Source organism: Dendropsophus ebraccatus, chromosome 9, assembly GCF_027789765.1.
Source record: "Dendropsophus ebraccatus isolate aDenEbr1 chromosome 9, aDenEbr1.pat, whole genome shotgun sequence".
Lineage (NCBI taxonomy): Eukaryota > Metazoa > Chordata > Amphibia > Anura > Hylidae > Dendropsophus > Dendropsophus ebraccatus.
The window spans coordinates 87,055,136-87,082,818 of NC_091462.1; the positions used below are offsets into that span (position 1 = coordinate 87,055,136).

Consider the following 27,683-nt stretch of genomic DNA (forward strand, 5'->3'; position numbering starts at 1 on the left):
ATGCGGGCAGGGAAATGTGATGCAGTGGCCATGAAGCCTCCCCCAGGTGGGACATCCCAACAACGATAAAAAGCATTTTTTACTGGACCAAGCATGAAGAAAACTATTATAAAGTAAGGTATGAAAGCTACAGAATTTAGGCTTTACAGCTGTGTAGGGAGGTCCTCATATAGAAAGGGGACGACAGTTAGTGTTGATCGAACTGTTTGAGAAGAGTCGAACATCTCAGTTTTCTCAAACTGGAACCAAACCAAACTTTTTTACTATTTTTTCGATAAAGTTTGAGCATCTTTCTGCCAGCCAATCAGTGCAGAGCACATAGAAGTGTCAGAAACGTCATTGCTGAGGTGTGGAGGGCTCATTGACCATCTCATATAAAACTCACTGGGATGTGTTCTGCATGCCATTTTCTGCTCACTCACTGTGCTGTACAAACTGCTCTCTGTCTGCTTGCATGCTGCTATTTCGCTTAGTTAGTTAGTTTGTTAGTTAGTTAGTTAGTTAGTCAGTTAGTTAGTTAGTTAGTTAGTGGGGTGTTTAGCAAGCTTAGGGACTTAAGGACAAGCTTAGACTTAGTTAGATGGCATTTTCCTCTCCATAGACAGCAATACTTGGCTTTGGTGAAGCTGGGTCACCGCCATTATTTCCTAATTTATACTCAGTGCCCAAAAGTCAATTTTTGTCAGTTTTCATTGCTGAATAATATTATAAAAAAAACATCTCCCCATCTGTCATATGAATCAATCATTCATACACAGGAGTTGTTTAGTTACGTTTATCCTGTGTTATAGTCATACGGAGATATATATAAACCGTGTGTTATTGTCATACAGATATACAGAAATAGAGTTCTCTCTGTTGCTAAATCTTTTTTAATGGCAAAAGTGTAATTTCCCAGGGGTATTCCCCCCAAAAAATCATTTTTGCGCACCTATAGCTTTACATCTTTCCAATATCAAAACTGAGTGGCCTCCTTTATACTGACTACTACAAAAGGAGCTAGGAAAGCTGGGTGACCACCATTATACTACTATACAAGATGCTAGGAAGGCTGGGTGACCGCCATTATACTGCCTACTTTACAAGATGTTAGGAAAGCTGGGTGACCTCCATTATACTGACTACTATGCAAGATGCTGGGAAAGCTGGGTGACCTCCATATACTGACTACTAAACAAGATGCTAGCAAAGCTGGGTGACCACCATTATACAAGATGCTAGAAAAGCCATTATACTTCCTACTATACAAGATTCTAGGAAAGTTGTGTGACCTCCATTATACTTACTACTATACAAAATGGTGGTAAGGCTGGGTAACCTCCATTATATTGACTACTATACAAGTTCTGGGAAAATGGGTGACCCCATTATACTGACTACTTTACAAGATGCTAGGAAAGCTGGGTGACCTCCATTATACTGACTACTATACAAGATGCTAGGAAAGCTGGGTAACCTCCTTTATACTGACTACTATACAAGATGCTGGGAAAGCTGGGTGGCCACCATTATACTCACTACTACAAAAGATGCTGGAAAAGCTGGGTGACCTCCATTATTCTGACTATTATACAAGATGCTGGGAAAGCTGGGTGACCTCCATTATACTGACTACTGTACAAGATGCCAGGAAAGCTTGGTGACCTCCATTAACTGACTACTATAAAAGATGCTAGAAAAGCTGAGTGATCTCCATTATACTGAATATATGGCCCTGACTATTTAGCACTGTCTTCCTGTCTGACAGCAGCCTCCTGACTTTCCCCCACCCCGGATGTCACCTGCTCTTTTGATTGCAGCACATGCCCCCCGAGCTAACCCATGGCCGCCCCCAGCCCCACCTGACTGGCCCCCCGAGCTCACCCATGGCCCTGCAGAAATTCTCTGAATTACCTCCTGCCTCAACTCTGCTATGTCACTGCCGCCTCAACTCTTCTACGTCACTGCCTTACTGCCTCAACTCTGCTGCGTCACTGCCTTACTACCTTAACTCTCTTACGTTACTGCCTGCTACCTCAACTCTGCTACCTCACTATCTTACTACCTCAACTCTGCTATGTCACTGCTGCCTCAACTCTGCTATGTCAATACCTTACTACCTCAACTCTGCAACGTCACTGCCACCTCAACTCTGCTACATCACTGCCGCCTCAACTCTGCTATTTCACTTCCACCTCAACTCTGCTACATCACTGCTGGCTCAAGTATGCTATGTCACTGCCTTACTACCTTAACTCTGCTACGTCACTGCCGCCTCAACTCTGCTACGTCACTGCCTTACTACCTCAACTCTGCTACGTCAATGCCTTACTCTCTCAACTCTGCTACGTCACTACCTTACTACCTAAACTCTGCTACGTCACTACCTTACCACCTCAACTCTGGTACGTCACTGCCACCTCAACTCTGCTACGTCACTGCCACCTCAACTCTGCTACGACACTGCCACCTCAACTCTGCTACGTCACTGCCTCCTCAACTCTGCTGCGTCACTGCCTCCTCAACTCTTCTACGTCACTGCTGCCTCAGCTCTGCTATGTCACTACCTTACTACCTCCACTCTGCGACGTCACTATCTTACTAGAGAGATAGGTTTTAGTAGCGTTTTGGTTAGGCAGGATTACTACTACTCCTTTTCAGGGCTAATATCCAGCAAAAAAAGTACTCTCTGAATCCAAAGCACTTCTCAGTGCTAAGACATAGATGACATAACAGCAGCAGCAGCAGTAGCAGCTGTATTCATTTCAGTACCCTGTGTGTACAAGTGACTTATAGTGTCTCTGGTTTAGATCACTAGGGGCACGTAAACGTTCTACATATTGTGCCAGTTGCCCATTAAAAGGCAAGTGATACCTATTGTGCCAGTTTCCCAGTAAAAGGCAAGTGATACCTATTGTGCCAGTTGCCTAGTAAAAGGCAAGTGATACCTATTGTGCCAGTTGCCCAGTAAAAGGCAAATGATACCTATTGTGCCAGTTGCCCAGTAAAAGGCAGGGGATACCTATTGTGCCAGTTGCCCAGTAAAAGGCAGGGGATACCTATTGTGCCAGTTGCCTAGTAAAAGGCAAGTTATATCTATTGTGGCAGTTGCCCAGTAAAAGGCATGTGATACCTATTGTACCAGTAGCCCAGTAAAAGGCACGTCATAAATACTGTTCCAGTAACGTTTGTACAGCATGACGCGTGATACGTGCGAATAACATGGCGCTCTTCAGACGCACATTGGAATCATGTATGTAACACTGCGCAAGAAATACGAAGGAAATGTGTGAACATTGCTATAAACGATTGTAAAGCGTTCACAAATATTCTTCCTTCGCAACTGCGGGGAGTGGCATTATACTGCAATTTTGGGGTGTTGGGTGCACCCAGGCATGCTCCCCCTAATGTCCCAGTGTCATTCCGGAGGTGTTTGCATCGTTTAGGGAGGTTTCATGGGGGACTTGGTGACCTCCAAGCTGTCAAATTTGGATTTCCAAGTGCCGAGCATTTTTTTCCCATAGACTATAATGGGTGCCTATTCGATTTGAATTCTCAAAAGTTGAATATTTCACTACTCGCTCATCTCTAGTGTGGACACTCTACACAACACTCTATCTTTACTCCTCTCTCTTCCTATAACACAACCCTATATAGGATAGGGGTTTTCTGCTTTTAGGCAGTTCTGACTGTCAGTCAGATCAGACAGTTCAGTGTATGGAAGACAAGCTACAGCCAAGAGTACCTTTCTAAGCAAGCCTGGCTTAGGCCAGAGCACTTGAGGGGAATGAGTTCTTTTTATGAGTACTACAGTATGCCTTGCTAAACCCACAGGAGGGGTAACCATCCTCTAGGGTACACCTTGTCCATGCCAGGGATCCTTCTCCATTATTCTCAGGACCATTACCAGAGTCAAGGAACTGATCCCCAGTAGAACAAAGTTGCTGAGAGCCAGCTGAAGTATTCTACCGAGTTATGCATGGCTATCCTGGGAAATCTGCTAGACCGAGTTGTAAAGGCCTGGGGTTTGTGTTACCAAACCTGGCACTCTGTGATCTGGCTGGGCAGAAGCTAGTCAGATACAAAGTTAACTATATGTGAGTACTACACTACTTTCTACACTTATCCTGGGAGTGTTCAGTACTGCATTAGATAAGGCCTCCAAGATGGTCCGCACACTTTCTATAAACCAACTCAACTTTCTTCACTACACTACAGTCACCTGTACCTGTCAAGATTATTGTTTGTTATCTCTGTATTGCACTGAAATCTTTTCAAGTAAAATCATCTTTGATCAATCTGTCCTATTTTTGTGCCGTAACACCCACAGCAATACCTTGTTCTTCCCTTTCAAGTGCCAGTGCCTGTGTGTCCAGGGGTGGGTATCACAACTCACCATTGACAAGTGAACCAGGGAAAAAGAAACACCAAGCCCACCTGCTGTTTAACACCCCCCCCCCCTCGGGTAATGGCACTAGTTTATAAAAGTGAGGCTGTTCTGGGATGGTACTACCTTTTCACTACATTGTAAGTCAATCTTTTGCCTCTTTAATGTTTGCCTTTTACACTGCTGATTATTGGCTGAATAAGCCGTTTTAGGAACGCTCATTGCCAAAAATAGTCCCATGTAAAAAGGCCCTGACTTAATTTACTTATGTGATGCATTGTCATGGTGTGATTACAGAACTATACAAAGGAGATAAAATGCATAAAGAATCATTAGCAACAGATTTTGTAATAAACTTGTAATAAAAGTCCTACATTAGTTTGAAGCTTAAAGTGTACCTGTAGTTTCATTTTTATTTTTATTTTTTTGCAGAAATCAATAGTCTAGGCAAATTTAAGAAACTTTGTATTTGGGTTTATAAGGCAAATATGCCATTATCTGCATTCAAAAAGACTTTTCCCAGCCCCACTTTGCTCTCTTTCATCCACTGCTCATTATCAGGAAATCTCAAATTGTTTACATCAGTCGTGCCCTGTCTAACCTATGCAGAGTGGAAGGGGGAGGAAGAAGGAGGGAGATTATTCGCCAGCAGAGAGCAGAGAACAAAGGATTACACAGTGGGAGCTGTGTGAAAGCCGGTATTCAGAGGTCAGAGAAGGATCAGAGCGGAACTCCGTGCGGACTGATGGTGCACAAGGAAAGGAGCGTAGTCCCAAAATAATACATCAAATGGAAATCCCGGCACTCCCCATATTCATCTCAAGATTTTTATTAGGTTTCCAAAACCGTGATAGTGTGAACAGCAGAACGCGTTTCGGCTATGCGCCTTTGTCAGCTGCCTAATACAAAGTGAAACTAACTGGTTTAAATAACAAACACAAGTCCATGTCTGCTGGCGGTTGAGCTGTATTCCGGTGACGTCATTTTCCCCACCAGGAGTAATCAAGTCCATTAACTCTCACATTGCTAGTCCATACTCAAAACCGCAGCACCTTGTACTTAAATGTGAACAGACTCTATCACAAATACAAAATAACACAATTAAAAACAATATATATACCCAGTTTTTACTATAAATACTTATGGTACTAAGGACCATGAATAGATATAAAGTATTACAAAATCATCAGTATAAATAGATGTAAAACCATACAAAACCATCCATAAATACAAAAACATCTATAAATACAAAAGACCTATATGCAAATATATACATGTGAAAAAATAGGAACAAGCCTATCGTAACCTTCTTTTCTCGGGTTCCAGCCGGAGTCCGGTGGGTTAACGGGTTTGGGAGGACTAAAAACATATGGGACAAGATATATTAGAATAAATATTCAAAAAAATATCATAAAAAGTTATTATCATAAAAAACTGCTCAATTCATAATCGCGATTGAGACCCCTAGGATGTAACGTTTGAAGAGTATGTATCCAATAGGCCTCGCGCTTTTGTAGCAGTTTTTTTATATCACCTCCTCTATTGGATACTCTGATTTGTTCTAATACCTGGAACTTCAACTGAGAGATGGAATGATGTTTCTGTTCGAAATGATTAGGGATTGGCAGGAGCAGATTTTTACAGCGGATAGTTGACTTATGTTTGCTTATTCTGTCTCTCACTGCCTGGGTAGTTTCCCCCACGTATAGCATCCCACAAGGACATTTAATACAGTAGACTACATTTTTTGTACCACAGGTATAATAACCTTTTATATTATATGGTCTACCTGTCTGTGGGTGAAATACCTGATGTCCCTTCGATACATTGCTGCATTGAGAACACTGTAGGCAGGGAAAAGTCCCTTTCCTTGGGGTGCTCAGTGTCTGTTGTCGTGTTACACAGGTGTCAGTTCTACATTCTGCTCTCACCAATGAGTTATATAACTTAGGTGGTTTTTTATTGCAAATAAGTGGAGGGTTTTTAAATTCCACTATGTTTGGATATGCCCTAGCCAGAACATACCAGTGCTTCCTAATCACCTTGCCAATTTTATATGATAACGGATGGTATTGTCTAACAAAAGCAATTCTCTTGTCTATTCCTGTTTTTTTGTCCCTGTTCTTATTCTCTCCCTGTTGTCCAACTTCTTCCCTAGCTTTAGTTAAAATTCTTTCAGGGTTTCCACGTTCTCTAAACCTATCCACCATCTCCTCTAACCTTTTTTGTTTATCTTGGGGGTCACTCACTATCCGATCTACCCTCTGTAACTGCGATTTGGGAATAGCCTTTTTTGTGCTAAGAGGATGTGCACTCGTAAAGTGTAGTAAACTATTCCTATCTGTTTTTATTTTCATACAGCTCCACTTCAAGTAAATCCATGAAAAATTCCCGTTGTTTCACTGTATACTCAGTGAAACAACGGGAATTTTTCATGGATTTACTTGAAGTGGTGCTGTATGAAAATCATTTCATGTTTCAGGGACAGTATTATCTCCAGAAACAAGGTTCGGCGATGGGGGCGAATGTGGCCCCCCCATACGCAAATGCCTATATGGCCTGGTTTGAGGAGCACCATATATATAATCATGATCTCTTTAAATACGTCAAAATATGGAAGCGTTTTATTGACAATATTTTTTGCGTATGGGAGGGGCCACGTGACATGTTGGAGATTTTCCTGGAGCAATTGAATTTGGTATGGACAGAGTTAAAGTTTACTATGGCATGTGACCAACATACAGTGGATTTTTTGGATACAAGGGTAGAAAAAAGTGGCGATGGTTCCCTTCTTACCGACTTATTTAGAAAAAAAAACAGATAGGAATAGTTTACTACACTTTACGAGTGCACATCCTCTTAGCACAAAAAAGGCTATTCCCAAATCGCAGTTACAGAGGGTAGATCGGATAGTGAGTGACCCCCAAGTTAAACAAAAAAGGTTAGAGGAGATGGTGGATAGGTTTAGAGAACGTGGATACCCTGAAAGAATTTTAACTAAAGCTAGGGAAGAAGTTGGACAACAGGGAGAGAATAAGAACAGGGTGTATGTAGTCTACTGTAAAATGTAGTCTACTGTATTAAATGTCCTTGTGGGATGCTATACGTGGGGGAAACTACCCAGGCAGTGAGAGACAGAATAAGCAAACATAAGTCAACTATCCGCTGTAAAAATCTGCTCCTGCCAATCCCTAATCATTTCGAACAGAAACATCATTCCATCTCTCAGTTGAAGTTCCAGGTATTAGAACAAATCAGAGTATCCAATAGAGGAGGTGATATAAAAAAACTGCTACAAAAGCGCGAGGCCTATTGGATACATACTCTTCAAACGTTACATCCTAGGGGTCTCAATCGCGATTATGAATTGAGCGGTTTTTTATGATAATAACTTTTTATGATATTGTTTTGAATATTTATTCTAATATATCTTGTCCCATATGTTTTTAGTCCTCCCAAACCCGTTAACCCACCGGACTCCGGCTGGAGCCTGAGAAAAGAAGGTTACGGTAGGCTTGTTCCCATTTTTTCACATGTATATATTTGTATATAGGTCTTTTGTATTTATAGATGTTTTTGTATTTATGGATGGTTTTGTATGGTTTTACATCTATTTATACTGATGATTTTGTAATACTTTATATCTATTCATGGTCCTTAGTACCATTGATGAGTATTTATAGTAAAAACTGGGTATATATATTGTTTTTAATTGTGTTATTTTGTATTTGTGATAGAGTCTGTTCACATTTAAGTACAAGGTGCTGCGGTTTTGAGTATGGACTAGCAATGTGAGAGTTAATGGACTTGATTACTCCTGGTGTGGAAAATGATGTCACCGGAATACAGCTCAACCGCCAGCAGACATGGACTTGTGTTTGTTATTTAAACCAGTTAGTTTCACTTTGTATTAGGCAGTTGACAAAGGCGCATAGCCGAAACGCGTTTTGCTGTTCACACTATCACGGTTTTGGAAACCTAATAAAAATCTTGAGATGAATATGGTGAGTGCCGGGTATTCAGAGGTCAGACAGGTCAGTGCGGATTTCAAAGAATACAGCCCGGTGATGCAGCTGTAAATTAACTCTTTGTTGTCCCTCATCTCCCTCCACCCCTCCCCTTTCTATAAGGAACCATGAAGACAAGGTGGAAAGCTTCAAACTGCTTTTTAATTATAAAAATGCATTTTTCGGCTAATAAAGCCAATTACAAAGTTTCTTAAAATCGCCTGTACTATTGATTTCTGCAAAAAAAAAAAAAAAATTGAAATGCATTCATGCATTACATAAATATGTATTTTCATTATTACTTTTGTTCATTTTATTGTAGTAATCTCATTTATTTATCTATTCATTTATATTTTTTCATACAGGTGCAAGGAACTCAGGTAGGTGGCATAAATATAGTATGGTTTTATAGCAATGTAATAACATATGTTATGGGCAAGTTATGGAATGTCTATATCACCTAAAATCCACGTAGGGGATACCCCCACCCCATGTGATGTGATTGCGGAGGGGGGATCCCTTCTCCTTACCTGGCCTGGCCTGTGTGTCGGAATGACGATGAACCCGGCTCAGTAATCTATGTATCTGGTCTGCAGCAGACCAGAGTAATAGAACACCAATCTAATGGATCAGTGCTCTATTATACACACAGCACTGATCTGAATGGGATATCAGTGCTGTGTATATAGAATTCCCTCAGGGGGCTTCTGAATATTTTGAATGTTTTTTTTTTTAATTAATAAAAAATACCCTCCCCTAATAAAAGTCCAAATCACCCCCCTTTTCCCATTTAATAAAAAAAAAAAAAAAAAAAAAAAAAAAAAAAATGTGCGTACTCACCAGAACTACTACATTATCCCATTCCCAATATCGCACGGTAAATGGTGTACGAGCAAAAGAATTCCAAAGTGCAAAATTGCAAAAGGAAAAACAAATTTAAAAAATTTCACCAAACATATCATTTTTTTCCCGTTCTTCAGCATATTTTATGCAAAAATGTGCATGCAAAAAAAAGTCTGTCATTGCAAAGTACAATTAGTGACGCAAAAAAATAAGGGCTCATGTGGGTCTGTAGGTGAAAAAATACAAGCGCTATGGTCTTTTGACCCCTTCAAGACCGGCACCATTGATGCACGGATGTTCGGGTCAAATTAATTCAATGTTCCTCCTCGCCTTCTAAGAGCCATATCACTTTTATTTTTCCACCTGGTTGGGGTGTAATTTTTTCCGCCATGATCTCTAGTTTTTAATAATATCATATTGGTGTAACAGAAAAAATTTGATTGCTTTTTATTAATTTTTTTTATATATATGTATAATTTAAAAAAAAAAAAATCACCAATCCTGGTGTTTTTTTTGTTGATGTTGTTGTTTAGGCATTTCAACATTCGGGAACAATAATGTTATATTTTAATAGATCGGACAATTCCACATGCTACAATATTTAATATGTTTATTTTATTTTTTAAATATTTTTATTTTTGTAATGGGCAAGGAAGTATATTAAATTTTTATTGGGAGGGGGGGTTATACGTTTTTTTTTTAAATAATACTTCAAAAAACTTCATTAGACTTAAAAAAAAACACTTTTATTTCACAGTAAAACATGCAAATATTAGATTGCATATACTGATCTAATAATTAGTTAATAATCTAATAATTAGTTAATGTAGCATGACTATCTTTCTTAGAAAAAAGAGAATTTTGAATATAAAGAAAGTTAAAATTTTCAAATTATTGCACAAATGGGTTTACAAAAAAAAAAAAAAAACCTACTGAGTGTAAGAACAAAAGTATACCACAAACATAAAGAGGAATGTGTCATGAAAAAAAACAAAATCAGAATAACAGGGATAGTTTAAAACATTGCATAGTTATAACTACATAAAGAGAGACAGCTCAGATTTAAAAAATTGGCACCGGGCATTAAGGTCAAAACAGGCTGCGGAGGCAAGGGGTTGAAAAGCACACAACATACTGCAGTATTTCTCCAAAGATGCCACAATTCAGTGGCCTAATAACACACTACTGTATAACATATCTATTTTGGCCCTCTCCAGTACTAGCCTACTACTGCCCCTAACCTGGAGCATCTTTTTTGAACTTTAAAAACCTAGTTCTCCTGAGAACCCCATGTATTGGTAGGTACTGGGGTAATAAAGTCAGTGGGATAACATTAGCTTTTTTACAGGCTAACACTAAGCCATGGCTTAATACCATCTATCAGATGCCTTCCACTATTAGGCTAGCTTCACACTATGTGAAACACCGGCCGTTCTGTTACTCGGCTGGGTCACAGAACGGACGGTGTATATTATCCCGGCTGGTACTGCAATACTGGTCTGAATTGGGATGTGGGCGCATCCGTGTGCGCCCGCATGCCAGTTCACCATAGTCGACAATGTGTGACCTAAAATTGCGGTCGCACAAAACTGACATGTTGGTTTTCTGTGCGGTCACTAAGGAACCCGGCCAAAGTGTTTACTATATGTATACACTCCGACTAGGATTCCCTCACAATGCAGTGCACGTAGGTTGTGTATTAATCACACCCGCTGTCACAAAACGACAACAATGGCTGTGATTAATATACAACTCACATTGTGTGAACATGCTCGGACGAGCTTCTCACGATACTCGAGAAAATGGCATCATCCTTTTCCTGTATGTTTGGGCGCAATTGTGAGATGACGTGGGATCCATACATGTCGATAGCATAGATTGGTTGGCCAGATCAGATGACCCGGGCATATAAGAATCTGGGCCGTCTGTAGGCAGGCATACTAGAGAAAGAACCCAACAGCCCTTGTATTGACTTAAAATCTTAATTTTTGGGGGAGTACTCCTGACTGCTGGCTAGGACTTGCACTGCAGCTACCACGATTTTAGCTGCACACTGAGGGGATCAACTGCTGCCAGAAAGGGGACAGCAGGTGGTGCTTACAGACCCCAAAGAAGTCCTCAGTGCTGTTATTTTTTATTTTTTTGTGGCTGGTGCTGCTGCTGTTGTACATTTTTTTGCTGTGATTTGTGGTACAGCTGCATAGAACCTCACTGCTCATTGTTCTGAGTAACAGGTGGCATACACCATAAAGCACCACTTACACACAGACTATACGGCAACCTCCAAAACCTAGTGTGACCAGTATATTTTGTCATCTGCAGCCAGTCTGCAGGGTTGCTTCCTTTTTAAGTGCAGCCATATCCAACCTCACTGCTCATTGTCCTGTGTAAGAGGTGGCATACACCGTATAGTAGCACTTACACACAGACTATACGACAACCTCCAACAACTAGTGTGACCAGTATCTATTGTCATTTGCAGCTAATCTGCAGGGCTGCTTCCTTTTTAAATGCAGCCATATCCAACCTCACTGCTCATTATCCTGTGTAAGAGGTGGCATACACCAAATAGCACCACTTACACACAGACTCTTTACGACTACCTCCAAAAGTAGTCTGAGTAGTATATTTTCTTGGCTTGCTGTGATCTGTAGTGCAGCTATCTCAGTCTTGACTGTGCAGTGTCCATAAAATGGTGAACCCCAGGGGTAAGGGTGGGCGTGGGGTTCCAAGCGATGCACTGGACAGAGGCTGTGGTTCTGGGTAGGGTGACACAGCACCCCTTGAGGAGGGAGCAGTGGCACACCGCAGACATTCACTCCCTAGCTCATCCTCGCAACTTACGGGGTCTCAGGGTACACTGCTATTAAAACTGCAGCAGTGTGAACAGGTGATGATGTGGATAGCGGATAATGTGTCCAGTAACTTATCCACCACCCAGGGTACCCATGCTCAATCCTTATCTGTTGAGCGTGTATGGCCTGAAGAAGAGGAATTGGTGGAGGAGGAGGAAATTGAGAGTCAGCCTATTGAGAAGAGGGAATTCTTGCGTGTTGGGACACTGGCGCACATGGCTGACTTCATGTAAGGCTGTCTTTCCCGTGACCCTTGGGTTAATTTTTTTTTTAAAAATACCAATTACTGGCTGTTCACCCTCCTGGACTCTCGGTACAAGCAGAACTTTCCACTCTTATTCCTGCCGAGGAATGGAGTATGAGAGTGAATCAATATCAACAGGCCCTGGTGCAGAAGCTGAAAGGCTTCCTTATCTACCTTGATCACTGAATTCTCACCGCCATGCTGTGTCAAGCATAATTTTTGGGGGGTTCAACTGCTGCCTCATCTATGTTGTTTACTGAGTTCTCACCACCATGCTGTCAGGCATTATTTTGGGGAGGTTCCATGCCTGCCTCATCTTAAGGCCGGTAAAGGCCACTTTATGGTCTGTTTTTTCGATTTCAAATCAAATCGACTTCAAGTCAAGTGCTATTTTGAAGGGCTGTCAAGTCATCTATTGTATCTCCAAGATACAAGCCACAGCTAAAAGGAACAGACAGGGAATATGGTGGAAAAAGTCCTCCCACTACTACTGCACTTGCCCTCTCTTAGACACTCTTTAAAGGATTAAAAGTGTATTCATTCAAATTCCAGGGCCTCTTAAGAAGACTGTATTGTTATTTCTTCGTCCCTACCTCCAAAGATTTTGACTCACATGCACAACTGCATGAGGGTGTAAGGCTAAATCTAGCCATAATCCGGCAATTTTTATTGGATGATTGTATTGTTTATTTCATACCATGTTATTGCTGGATACTAACTTTGAATAAATTAAACTTCAAACTCAAAATTTAAACTAATTCAAATTCAAACTCAAATTTTAATTCAAATTCAAAATCAAATTATAATTCAAATTTCAAAAAAAAAAAAAAAAATCATTTTAAATTTAGTCACCAGAACAGAAGCAGTGGGGAGAAGTGGGGAGTGACATGATACTGGGAAAATTACCCCAACTGCTAAAGTAGTCAGGGGGTGTCATGCCCCAGCCCAGGTCAGTCTAGTAAATTAAAAAGAAAAGGTATTAAAGGGGGGGGAGCAGTCAGCTTGTCAGGCACTGGAAGGGGAACACTCTCCAAGGACCTTTAGGCCTTTGACCTTGGTCGCATATGCCTTGCCCATCTTGGTCTGGGTCAGCATCATTGTCTTGAGGTTGACCACCAGGCTGTGGCCCAGAATTTGGCGTAATGGTGCAATTAGGCAGCCTCAGAGGCATCCATGCATGCTGCCCCTGCTGTTTCTTGTCCATTTCCATGGTGTTTCCAACATTTTCTAAGGTTGACAGGTTTTCAAGCAACCTTCCCTGGGCCGAGCTTGGGTCCCCTGCAAAAATGCTCGAGTCTGCTCGGTTTGTTACCCGAAATGAGCACCCAAGCATCGGGAAATATTCGACTTGAGTATCGAGCACCCGAGCATTTTAGTACTCACTCATCACTATGTATAACATATTTATTTTGGCCCTCCCCAGTACCAGCCGGCTACTGCCCTGACCCAGAGCGTCATATTTTGAGCCTAGTTCAAAAACTAGTTCTCCAAATAATCCCATGTGTTGGTACGTGCTGTGGTAATAAAATCAGGGGGATAGTAATAGCCATTATTACTGACCAACACTAATCCCTGGATTAGTAATGGATGCTACCTATCAGATGCCCTCCCCTATAAAGCCACATATAGGTAAGAAAAAAACACGTACACATACACGTGCATATACACAAAAGAAAAAGAAAAAACTTTCTGTGGTGCCCCCAATCTGCTGTCTGAGAAAAAAATTATCAGTGGGAGTCTAATTGCTTTTTATACCAGCATTTTATTCAAGGAGCACAGTGTGTTTCAGTATTATATTTAGGTGACACTGTGTACAGAGCAGTTTTCTTTATGGGGCACAGCAAATGGTAATACTTTATCCAGGAGATACATAGGTGTGCAGTGTGCAGCAGTATTATATTTAAAGGATATTATTAGAACCTTTCCTTGGCAGCAAAGTCTGCAGTGGTTAGGCACCGCTAGTAATATCTGTATTAGTCTGGACCAGATGGAGAAGAAAATGAACAAGTACAGAGTACTCACCTATAAGTACCACTGTGTATTCTGCCCAATTGCAGTGTATTCTTTTCTTCTTTGCATGTTAACCATAACGATGGCTTGGTTTATACTGGAAGCCGTAATTGTGCAGGGACAAACCTTCTTTAGTATGTTACTATGACTTGGCAATTGGTATATTTGATAATCAAATAAATAGTTTTTACACTAGGGGCATTCATCACACTAAGAAATGGTAAAATTGTAATGCCATTTCTGGCTGTTGTCACAAATCTATCACTACAAACCAATGCCTTTGTAAGTAAGTAGGCAGTTTTGAACCTCCATATAGAAGTTAGACTCCACTTTTCCTCCATGTAGTACAGGCGCACCCTGTGTCCCCATTTAGTAATTAGACCCCTCTTTGCCCTGCCATATAGTAGTTAGAACCCTTTGTGTATCCATATAGTAGTTAGACCCCCCCACCCCCATGTAGGCATCCCCCTGTAGGCACGTACATAGTATTACTCAATTTAGGCAACCTTCTGTAGGTAACCCTTCTCTAGTAGACATCTCTCCCTCTGGAAGTTTGTGCCCTGCAGTGAATAGTATATCCCAACTTAAGCACCCCCCATGGGTAATCCCGCTGTAGGTTAGTTAGCCAGGCCCCCAGTGGATAGCATCCTCCACATTAGATACCTTCTTCCCTAGTAGTTAGCACGCCACTCCTTCCTCATTCGGCAGCAGTTGTCCCCCTCCTCCTCATGTAGGCAAATGACATTGATAATACAAATTGATTATAAGAAATATAAATGCATAATTTTAAATAAAAAGGTTAAAGCCACTCTGTAATCACAATCTGACCCTCCCCCAAACCGCTTGTACCTTCTTATAGCTGCTGTTAAAGGACAAGTGCCATGAAAACCTTTTTCCCAGTAATTGAAACACATTACAAAGTTATATAACTCTGTAATATGCGTCAATCACCTATCTGCCTCCCTTCTTTGTCTTCCCCCACCAGGAAGTGTAAGAAACTCACACAGACCTCATTACTGTCGTCACCGTCACCAGGCAGCTCCGTCTTGTGAGGATGAGTCATCAGCAGGAGGGCTGGTCTAGGTCCTGTTACAGCAGCCCCCCCTTCCCAGTCCAAGTGATGGCTTGCAGTTGTTAAGCCAATGGGAGCTGAGCAAGCTAAGTCACCTGACAAGGCAGGGGAGGGGGGGGCTGCTGTAACAGGAGAAGGAGCTGAGAGAAGAGCTTGGTGACGGTGACGACAGTCATTAGGTCTGTGTGAGTTAGGACACTTCCTGGTGGGGGGTGGAGGGGGGAAAAGACAGGGAAGGGAGGCAGATAGGTGATTTAAGCACATTACAGAGTTATATAACTTTGTAATGTGCTTCAATTACTGGGAAAAAGTTTTTCATGGCACTTGTCCTTTAATCCAAGATCTATCTTGGGGTCCGTTTGGCAGGTGATGCAGTTATTGTCCTTAAAAAAACAACTTTTTTTGGTGCCCTAGGCAGAGAAGCAGAGGTGTAGCTAGGCTTTCCTGCACCCGGGGCAAAGATTCAGTTTTGCGTCCCCCCACCTTTGAACTTAGCATTACCAGAATCGCTGCTCCCCACACAGTGTAATGCCCTGAAAGTGCCCCAATACATACGGTACTTCTCTTATAACACTCCTACCACCACACAGTGATTACATATTACATGAAAACTGCACTGAACAAAACAGGAAGATATACAGCCTATTACAGAGTGCAGTTACATCCAGTGACTCACAGGTGGCATCTTCTCTAATCTGAGTATAGTAGTAAGGCCCTTCTGTGCAGCCCCAATATAGAATAGACTGCTGTGTGCTGCCCCCAGTTATATATAGACCCCTGTGTGCTGTCCCTAGTTATATATAGACCACCTGTGTGCGGCCCCAGTTAAATATAGACCCTCTGTGTTCAACCCCCAGTAGTATATAGACCCCTGCGTGCTGCCTCCAGTAATATATAGACCCCCTGTGTGCTGCCCCTGTTATCTATAGATCCCCTGTGTGCTGCCCCCAGTTATACATAGACCCCCTGTGTGCTGCCCCCAGTTATATATAGACCCCCTGTGTGCTGCCCCAGTTATACATAGACCCCCTGTGTGCTGCCCCAGTTATATATAGACCCCCTGTGCACTCCCCCAGAAGTATATAGACCCCCTATGTGCTGCCCCCAAATATATATAGACACCCTGTGTGCGGCCTCCAGTTATATATAGCCCCTGTGAGCTCCCCCAGTTATATATAGCCTCCCTGTGTGCTGCCCCAGTTATATATAGACCCCCTGTGTGCTGCCCCCAGTTATATATAGACCTCCTGTGTGCTGCCCCCAGTTATATAAAGACCACCTGTGTGCTGCCCCCAGTTATATATAGACCTCCTGTGTGCTGCTCCAAGTTATATATAGACCCTCTATGTGCTGCCTCCAGTTATATATAGACCCCCCTATGTGCTGCCCCAGTTATATATAGACCCCCTGTTTGCTGCCCCCAGTTATATATATCCCCCTGTGTGCTGCCCCCAGTTATATATAGCCCCCTGTGTGCTCCCCAGTTATATATAGCCCCCTGTATGCTCCCCAGTTATATATATACCACCTGTGTGCTGCCCCCAGTTATATATAGACCCCCTGTGTGCTGCTCCCAGTTATATATAGACCCCCTATGTGCTAGCCCCAGTTATATATAGCCCCCTATTTACTGCCCCCAGTTATATATAGACCACCTGTGTGCTGCCCCCAATTATATATAGACCCCCTGTGTGCTGCTCCCAGTTATATATAGACCCCCTGTGTGCTGCCCCCAGTTATATAAAGACCCCCCGTGTGCTGCTCCCAGTTGTATATAGACCCCCCTGTGTGCTGCCCCCAGTTATATAAAGACCCCTGTGTGCTGCCCCCAGTTATATATAGAACCCCTGTGTGCTGCCCCCAGTTATATATAGACCCCCTTTTTAGACTTTTTCTTTTTCTCTCCATCCAGCCTGGGCCACCTTGATTTCTCCCCTGGCTGTGAATTTTCTTTCCAAAATCTACCAGAGAAAAATATTAGCCTCCAACACATACAGTAGTTACCCTCCTCTGTGCCCCAATATAGTAGTTACACCCCTCTGTGCTCACATAGTTTTAAGGTGTCCCTGTGCAACAGTATAGTAGGACCAGACCCGCCGGCGGTGCCGGCCGGGTTCTGGTGTGGTGTTTTCGGGTCTGGTCCTGTAACATGGGGGTCGCAGGGCTGCCCGAAGGCCCCCGTTCCCTGACTGTGCACGCCTGCGGGGATGGTGGTCGCTGACCAGCATGGTATGGACTTAGTGTAGGGACCCATGTGTATCAGATACCTGCTCGCGGTACATGGGGCAGTGTGGCTTGATCAATTCATACACAAAATTCTGATGTGTTTTTTATTTTGCCTAGGGGCATTAGTATCAGCCATAGGTTTGAGGTGCAGTGCTCTTTTTCTTCCCTGAACCACATATATATATATTCACCCACAAAACAGTAGCAGTGAAGGATGACACTGTCTTTGAGTGGAGGATCAGACTCCTCATCTGTCCCTGTCGGGAGGGGGGGCAAGGGTTGTCTCTGCACATCTCCCCTCTCCTGATTAGCTTTGGACGTCATGTGACATTGGTCAGAATCCTTTCTTCAGCTCTTGAGCCAAGCAGAAGAGAAGAGGAGAGCAGGTCCTGCCGCTGCGGGGCTGGAGCCTTCAGCATAGAGGAGAAGGGATGCTGTCGGGGTGGGGGGATTTTTACTTAAGCATACATTGCACTTCCTGTAATTCAGCAGGAGATGGCACCCTAGGCCATCCCCTACCCTGGCCTACCCTTTGTCCCGGCCCTGGTGCAGCCCCCCAAACTACTTATACCTTTGTTTAGCTGAAGTTAAGTCCTTTCTGGTGGTCTTTAAAAAAAACGCTGGTGGTGCTTTGGTTAGGCAGAAAATGCAACTTTTATTGGGGTCTCTCAAGGTCAAAAAGGCAGGGCCTAGATCGCTCATGCCCTAGGTCAGCACCGCCTATGTGATGTTGCTCTCAGCTCCCCATGGATTCCTGTTTCGCTCCCAGGCCGACAGCTAAGTGTAAGCTGCGCATTCGCCACAACGGCATATGTGTGAAGGAGAGAGGACAGGGATCCAGCCAGAGGGTGTTACTATGGTATGCAGCTGGGGCGTCGACAGGCAGAGGAGAGGCGGTGGAGGGCAGGCCTTGTCACTGCCGTGTCACAGCGCAGGGAGAATACACCACAGAGGCAGCTTGGGACCGCCAACATCACTGCAGATGCACCATGAGGGAGAACAGTGGCGCATGCGCAGTGACAGCTTACACTTAACTGTCGGCCTCAGGGCCAAACAGGAATCCAGGGGGAGCTCAGAGCAACATCACATAGGTGGTGCTGGCCTAAGACAAGAGCGCTCTAGGCCCCACCTTTTTGTCGCTGAGAGACCCCAATAAAAGTTGGATTTTCGGCCTAACCAAAGCACCACCAGCGTTTTTTAAAAGACCACCAGAAAGGACTTAAAGGGGTACTCCGGCGGGGGGGCTATTTTGGGATCTGGCCAGGGATGAGGTGGCTGAGGGAAACAACGTCCACTCACCTCCCTGGTTCCAGCGGCGGGTCCCGTTTCAAGTCAGCTCAGATCCCGCCTCTGTCACTGACTGGCTGAAAGGACTTGAGACGTCACTTCTCGAGCCCGCGTCAGACACCAGGAAGCGGCCGAGAACCGGGGACCTGAGCGCCGCGATGCGGGACCCGCCACTGGAACCGGGGAGGTGAGTGGATGTCATTTCCCTCAGCCACCTCATCCGCGGCCAGATCCCAAAATAGCCCCCGCCGCCGGAGTACCCCTTTAACTTCAGCTAAAGGTATAAGTAGTTTGGTGGGCTGCACCGTGGGTACAGAGCCGCTTTAACTTACTTACTGGATAGAGGCATAATTACTTTTACTCAATCTCCCATTTGGCTAAGGGCCCTATTCCAGAGGCCGAGGAACGATGTAAACGAGTGCCGATCTGCTAGATCGGCGCTCGTTTACTGGGCCTATTCCACGGACCCGATGATCGTTAAGCGAGGGCTGCAGGGACATCGTTACCGGTGTCCTTGCAGCTCTTGCAGCAATACATTACCTGTCTGGGCTTCTGCTGCACTCCGTCTTCCTCCCCGGGTCCCGCAAGTATCATCAACTCCGGAGGGGCCTGACTGAGCTGTCAGACCGCTCAGCCAATTACTGGCCACGGCGGTCTCGGCCAGTGCTTGGCTGAGCGTCTGACAGCTCAGGCTGCTCCGGAGCTGCTGATGCTGTGTCGCAGGACCCGGGAGGAAGACGGAGTACAGCAGAAGCCCGGACAGGTAATGTATTGTGCATCTCAAATCGTCGGTCGCCCGCTGCGCACCGCTATTCCACCATAGCGATGCGCAGTGGGGGACCGATTATTTTTGGTCTGGCCCTAAATAAATGATCAGCCGATGACACGATCATCAGCTGATCGTTTTCTCTATTCCACCGAGCGATAATCAGCCGAATCGGGCCGATTGGGCCGATTTTCTCTCCCGTGCAATAGGGCCCTAAGCTTTTTTACTCTTGCTACTCAGCTACGCCTAATTTCTTACTGGCATGAGATAATGAGCCCAGCACTATGATCTCATCAGAAGTCAGAAGAGCTACATTGCTTAAAGGAGAAGTCCGGCGAAAATTATTTTTTTATATGTTATTACTTATGGAAAGTTATACAATTTTCTAATGTACATTAATTATGGGAAATGCTCATATACTGCTATTTCCCTTAAAGGAGAAGTCCGGCGAAAATTATTTTTTTATATGTTATTACTTATGGAAAGTTATACAATTTTCTAATGTACATTAATTATGGGAAATGCTCATATACTGCTATTTCCCTTAATTTAGTGTATCAGGAAGTGTTAGAATTATCTCTGAAGCAGTGACGTCACGACCAACGGTGTAATTCCTATGGAGTGTCCAGCAGGGGGCGCTCTATATATAGAAGTCAATGAGTACCATTGACTTCTATATATAGTGCGCCCCTGCTGGACACTCCATAGGAATTACAGTGTATGTAATGTAATGTAATGTTATGCACTGTACTGTTGTGACTTTATGAATACATTTATGGAATACTTTGGGGAGCAAGTGTCCTTGCTCCCCAAAGTATCCCATAAATGTATTCAATGAATACATTTGCAGGGCACCGAGCAGGGAGGGAGAGAGGTGCCATCTACCTCCCCCCTCCTTGCTCGGTGCTGGGAACATATACAAAGCACTACTCCCCCATTATCTGCAGATAATGGGGGAGTAGTACCTGTGCTATCCCTATCACCGCCCGCGCCGCCGCCGCCGCTCACACAGGGGCTGCTATTCATCGCGCCGCTGATTCCCCGCCGCCCGCGCCGCTCCTAACTACCCGCCCGCTCGCCCGCCCCGTTCCTGGCCGCCGCTCTCTGCTCATGCCGGCCGCGTCAGCCCGCCCCCCACCCCGGCCGGGAGCACGGCGCTTCCTGGTGTCCCCGGCCGGGGTGGGGGCGGGCTGACGCGGCCGGCATGAGCAGAGAGCGGCGGCCAGGAACGGGGAGGGCGAGCGAGCGGGTAGTTAGGAGCGGCGCGGGCGGCGGGGAATCAGCGGCGCGATCGTAAGTTTGATGCCGGGAGGAGGAGGAGGGGGAGCGGCGGGGGGCATGAATAGCAGCCCCTGTGTGAGCGGCGGCGGCGCGGGCAGTGATAGGGATAGCAAAAGGTACTACTCCCCCATTATCTGCAGATAATGGGGGAGTAGTGCTTTGTATATGTTCCCAGCACCGAGCAGGGAGGGAGGGGGGAGGTAGATGGCACCTCTCTCCCTCCCTGCTCGGTGCCCTGCAAATGTATTCATTGAATACATTTATGGGATACTTTGGGGAGCAAGGACACTTGCTCCCCAAAGTATTCCATAAATGTATTCATAAAGTCACAACAGTACAGTGCATAACATTACATTACATACACTGTAATTCCTATGGAGTGTCCAGCAGGGGCGCACTATATATAGAAGTCAATGGTACTCATTGACTTCTATATATAGAGCGCCCCCTGCTGGACACTCCATAGGAATTACACCGTTGGTCGTGACGTCACTGCTTCAGAGATAATTTTAACACTTCCTGATACACTAAATTAAGGGAAATAGCAGTATATGAGCATTTCCCATAATTAATGTACATTAGAAAATTGTATAACTTTCCATAAGTAATAACATATAAAAAAATAATTTTCGCCGGACTTCTCCTTTAACTCTCATAATTGCACAAATTTTATCTAATGTAGGGCAGAACTGGGACTAAAAAAGCAGCCTTGGCACAAAGAATCCTCAGGAAGGTGCTAGTACAGTCAGTGCCAAAACACTTTGCTCAACTGCTCTTATGCTCTGCGCTGCTGTTGTCTGTCACTTGATGATAAATGCTGAAATGCATTCTGGTTATCCCATGAACTTCATCCATCCTGTACCAAGGCACACTAAGTGATCATTTGGTTCTTCAGAATTTAATATTACACTATGTCATCTACTCCTAGATACTTTAGATAAATGGAACCCAAACCCTCTTAGCAACTTGTTGTATAGCGAATCCAATAATCATAGGCCTGAATAAACACAAATGTGGCACATGGTGTGTGTGTGTGTTTTTTTTTTTTTTTTTGGGGGGGGGGGCATTTTTGTGGCATTTGACTGAATATTGTATGAAAACAATATTTTGGATATTTGTCATTTTTCTGGTCAGTGTTTTTACCTGAACTTCACTACTTATGTCTGGGTTCAGGTCAAAATGCCGACCCAAATCCATCCGCCTTAGAAAGTAAGGGGTTAAAGCGTAACTGTCATTTCAGGGTCATTTTTTTAAAAACATTAAATATCAACAGTACAAGCGATTTTAAGAAACTCTGTAATAGGTTTTATGTACTAAAAGAGTTTCCTTCTGTAGTGAAAAAGCAATCTCCCAGCCTCCCCCCTCACTGCAGAAGAAGCAGGATTTCTATGTCCATTATGTGGCTATGGAGAGGGGGGGGGGGCTGTTAGGAGTGACTGAGCACGGAGCAGTCCTGCACAGCAAAACACCCTGCAATCTTCTCTCAGTAAGTTCATAGATAAGCACTGACCTTTCTGAAAACTGAATTCAGAGTTTTAGGTTCCCAGAGAGTCTCCAAACAGCTGACCTTCATGTCATCTCTTCCTGCTCCCTCATCTCCCTCAGCCCCTCCCCCCTTCATAGGCTTACAATGGAGAGAGCAGAGCCCATCTTCACTGGCTTCTCTGTAATAAAGACGGATTTGCCTGATAATGCACAGATAAGAAGTCAGGGGGGGAGGCAGGGAGATTGCTTCTTGAGTACAGAAGGAGGCTTTTTTGGCTGATAAAACCTATTACAGAGTTTCTTAAAATCGCTTATACTACTGATTTCTGCAATAAAAAAAAAAATATGACAGTTACGCTTTAAGTGCTTCCCTACTTAATCCCTTGTGTGCCAGACTGTAAGATGGCAAGATGCTGCATACTGTAAGGTGTAGAACCCCTGTCACCTGTCGGTAGCACTTCAGTATCTTCCTTTGGTTGTATCCATGTGGAATAGAACTGACATTAGATCATATTGTGGATTTATCATTGATTTCACCACTTTCTGTGTACAGTGATGAGATCCATGGTGAATCTGTCCCAAATCTGCATGTAAGTAATGTGTTTTTTTGCGGCATATTTGTGACAGATCTGCATGAAACAAATGACGCTTTAAGAATCACCATGATTTTATACAAATTTTGTTTTGTCTTTATATGCTTTTATTGATACAGATTATCCAGGAATTACATACTAACCTTTTATGTTGCAGGAAATTGCTCAGATGTACAATGTGACCCTAATGCATCATGTGAGGATTTTGTTGGTTATAAGCAGCAATGTGTATGTAAAGAAGGATTCATTGGGAACGGTGTAAGCTGTTCTGATATAGATGAATGTTATGATGAATGGGGGTGGCGTTCAATCACCTATATTTCTTGTGTCAATTCCATTGGATCATACACTGTATCCTGTCGACCTGGATATACAAATGAAGATAACGATGGCTGCATGGACATTGATGAATGTGCAAGTGGTTATCCTAATGACTGCCATCCATTAGCAGTTTGCACTAATAATTTTGGATCTTATATTTGTCATTGCCCCTATGGATATTTTGGTGATGGAAAGCAATGCATAGAAAATGAATGCATTCAAAGCACAACATGTGATAAAGGAACAGACTGCAATAAAGACCTAACTAGTCATACTTGTATAGATCCCTGTTCCAGCTATACAACACTTGTAGAGCCATACTCTAGCCCAGGTAACAAATACTACTCTGCTTACACTTTTCCATACCATTATGGCTGGTATCGATTTGATTCAGGAGAAGCACAAATCCCTGAGTACTGTGTGCCATCGGGTACATGTGGCATTGACATTCCCATCTGGCTGAATGGAGCTCATCCCACTATAGATGATGGAATTGTTTCCCGCACTGCCTGTATAAGCTGGTATGACCAATGCTGTATGGGATATTTTCCTCTATCAGTAAAGGCATGTCCAGGTGGATATTACGTGTACAAGCTGTTTGGACTAATGTACTTTTTCTTCCACTACTGCACCAGTAAGTTTCCTAATAAATCAAAAGCCTATATTTTTTTTATAATTTATAGTTAAATTTTTTTTTAAATAAAATTTCACATATTTCACTTCTTAATAGAATCAAATTATAGCTGCCCTGATATGGATTGCTTTCCTGATGAAGAATGTATGGACAGTAATGGTGTTTCAGAATGTCAGTGCAGTAAGGCCGTATATTATAATGATGGGTCAGAACCAAGCAATCCCTCAGGTAAGTATCTGAATCAGTTGTGTTGTGCCTTCATGGAATATGGGAGTAATCGTTCATGGCAGCTGGGGGTAGTATTGCCTAAAAAAGTTTGGTCCGGACTTATAAATGTCCCCGCATCTCCGGCGCTACAGAGATTTATGTAGAGGCGGACTGCCTCTACATAAACCCCGTGCGCGTCGGTGCGCACAGCCGAAAACCTACGCCACCTGAAAGGTGGAGTAGGTTTTTGGCGTATCTTTGAGCTGAAAAAATGATAAATTGCGAGGACTCTGAGTCCGCACCCCCGTAAAGCCCCCTCCACACCCCTCCCCGCCCCCCCAGCGTACTCGGCATGAAGTGCCGATATGCAAATATTTTTTTCGCAAATCAGCCATTTGCGAATAAAATCATTCGCATATTGGCACTTTATGCCGAAAATCATCAGTACGCCAGATGATGCATGTCCCCCTAAGTGTCCATCTGAGGATGCCTGCAGCTGGGATCTGCAGTATAGTGAAAGTATTGAATCCCAGGGTCCATTTTATCCTGGTGTTTGGGGGTGGTGTACCGATGATGAAACAGATTTAGTTTAGACACGCAGGTAACTCTAAAAAGAGTCATCATCTTTATTGAAGATTCAATTCTTTTTGGTGGAAAGCAGATCTGCGGCAGAAAATTTTGCTCTGAAAGGGCGGGTTGACACTACGGAATTCTCGCAGACAATGTCCGCGGAATTCCGTCAGCTGTCCGCCCGCACATCTGGGCGCTTTACCGCCGGCTCCATAGACACCATTCTATGGGCCGGCGTATTCCGCTATACGCTGAAAGAAGTGTCATGTCACTTCTTTCAGCGGATCGCGGAATACGCCGGCTCATAGAATGGTGTCTATGGAGCCGGCGGAAAAGCGCGTGCCGGCGGACAGCTGACGGAATTCCGTGAACATTGTCCGCGAGAATTCCGTAGTGTGAACCCGCCCAAATTCTGCAGTGTGAGGCTATGTGCACACTGAGGAAAAGGCGAGGAATTCAGCTTGAAATTCCTCCCGTAAAATATGTACAGAGCAAAGTCCCATTGTGTTCAATGGGTTTTCTGCTCTGTTTTTCACACTGCAGAATTTCCGAGCAGAATTTTCTGCTGTAGATCTGCTAGAGGAATCCTATAGAAGTCAATGGGGGGCTTAAATTCTGCTTGAATTCTGCCTGAAAACTTTCTGCTTGAATTCCTCGAGAATTCCTCAGTGCGCACATACCCTAGCGGAAATTTTTCTACTTGAAATTCCTTGTCTATTCAGCTCTGGCAGAATAGAAGCAGAATTTGAGCAGAGTGCAAGCGGAATTTAAGCAGAATGCAAGCATAATTTAAGCCCCCATTGACTTCTATAGGATTCCTCTAGCAGAATCGCCCAAAAAATTGACAAATTTATTGGCTCAGTGTCCCGCTGTGAGTGAATGAGAGGGTGCTCTCCGCTCAAAGAAGTCCTTTACTTGAGTGGAGGGCAGCGACAGCAGACGCGCGCACCCTCTCATTCACTCACAGCAGGACTCTCCCATACAGTTCTACGGAATTCCGCCAGCGCAATCCGCCCATAGAATAAACCTGTTATGGAAAAAATTCCAGATGGAAATTTGCGCTGTGTACACAGACAGACGGATTTCCCATTTTTGTCTATGGAAAGGAGCAATGGTGCCTTTAAACAGGCGGAATCCTGCGCCAATTTTGCGGCGGAATTCTGCGTGGATTCTGTGGCAGATTTCTGCGAGAATTGCTCAGTGTGCACATACCTTTATTCCTCGCTGAATACTCGTCTATTCTTTAGTGTGAACATACCCTAACTGATCTGGCTCCAACCCTCAGAACATTCTGGTAGCTTTAAGGGAAGGTCATGTGACCAAAATCTCATGCATCCTTACACAGATCTACCAGTGGTGCCAGGGAAAAAATTACCCTTGTTCATTGTAATAATTTAAAGCATTCAGTTATGGCAGTGTAAAAGACAATATGCAACATTATACCAGTTTAACTTAGGATACCTAAACAAAGACTCCACAGCTCCTCAATGGTTACAGTAGCTGAGAAATAGGACACTGCAAGTTGTCATTACATTGATTCTGTACTTGTTCTTTTTCAGAACTGATGTCATCAGAATGTAGATTAGATCAAATTAAAGTCACCTTCAGAAAGTGTTTGTTGGAGAGGATGGGATATAACAGCTCATCATTACATCTGAGAGACGGCAATTGTGAAGGTGTCATTGAAAGAACTAATGGAAGTTATGTAGTTATTACGACAATGCCAGTGAATGGACACTGTGGAACATATCGACAGGTAAAGAGAGATAATATTACTATAAACGAATAATCACTATTAAGGGGAATAGTATCTGCATTTTTATTGTTTGGTGACAACTAAACCCCATCACTAATAAGGACCCAAACCAATAGAGCTAGACTAGTATATCCTAATTTTATCCAACCTTATTACCTTTCTTGGATAACAAAATCTCTAAGTATATTACATGATGTGACTGATGATGGCATGTGCACATACACATACAAAAAAAATGCTGGATTTGTATTTATTTCTGCTGCTAACTGAAAAGTGTCTAGTGGCTAGTCACCCCAGTGTATTGTTTTTATGTTTTGTGATTAATAGATTGAAAGGATTCCTTTTTTTTCTCTTTTCAGTCCAAAAAAAGGACTTGAGCATTAAAGGAGGAGTCTGGGCACAGTCCTTTTTTTCCCCCAAAACTACAGAGGAGATGGTGAGGAAACAAAACAACATGCACTTGCCTCCCTGGCTCCAGCACTTGGGTTCGCTGCCCTCCGGTTTCCAGCTGCTTCTAGGTCTGAGTTGGACCTGGGACATGATATGCCAGGCCTGCTCAGCCAGTCAGCGGCCAAGGAGGGATCCTGCTATGGCCACTGACTGACCGAGCAGGCTTGGAACATCACATCTCAAGTCACCTCTCTAGATCAGGTAGCGACCTGAAACCAGAGAGGACAGTGGACCCCAGTGCTAGAGCCAGGAAGGTAAGTGCATGTTGTTTTGTTTACTCACCTCCTCCTCTGCAGTTTTGAAACAAAAAGTCTGTGTCTGAACATCTCCTTTAAGGCCCAGAATGCATGACGGGGGAAGAGCTTAATTTACCTCTAGTTTTATCTAATTACAAATATAAATAAATAAACAAAGGTCTACCCTTTTGCCTAATCAGAACATCCTGTAGATTTTGTTATTGCAGCACTGGCCTGTCTATGACAGTTACGGTTGATATTATTATTATTATTATTATTATTATTATTATTATTATTATTATTATTATTATTATGTTGATTTTTTATGTGACATGTTTTAGGTGAATGAAACACATTGGACATACACAAATGTAATCTATCTATCACCACAGTCAAACAGTGCAAATAAAACAGTCGATTACACTGTAAATGTATTGTGTTCCTACGTTAGAAATATGGAAACAAGTCTGTGGT

General features: G+C 43.5%; 1 protein-coding gene across 1 annotated transcript; it reads left to right on the top strand.

The window, feature by feature from the left end:
• On the top strand, positions 1-26,900 carry LOC138801814 (uromodulin-like). The gene is made up of 5 exons (XM_069984911.1): positions 1-46; positions 23,193-23,990; positions 24,087-24,218; positions 26,327-26,523; positions 26,883-26,900. The coding sequence occupies exons 1-5, from the start codon at positions 1-3 to the stop codon at positions 26,898-26,900; spliced, it is 1,191 nt and encodes a 396-aa protein (XP_069841012.1).
• The last annotated feature ends 783 nt before the right edge of the window (positions 26,901-27,683 follow it).

Excerpts from the sequence above, each read along its gene's own strand:
- LOC138801814 (XM_069984911.1), top strand. The coding sequence starts at position 1 with ATGCGGGCAGGGAAATGTGATGCAGTGGCCATGAAGCCTCCCCCAG. Across the intron at positions 47-23,192 it reads GGCCATGAAGCCTCCCCCAG|GAAATTGCTCAGATGTACAA; the intron begins GTGGGACATCCC and ends TTTATGTTGCAG. Across the intron at positions 23,991-24,086 it reads TTTCTTCCACTACTGCACCA|AATCAAATTATAGCTGCCCT; the intron begins GTAAGTTTCCTA and ends ACTTCTTAATAG.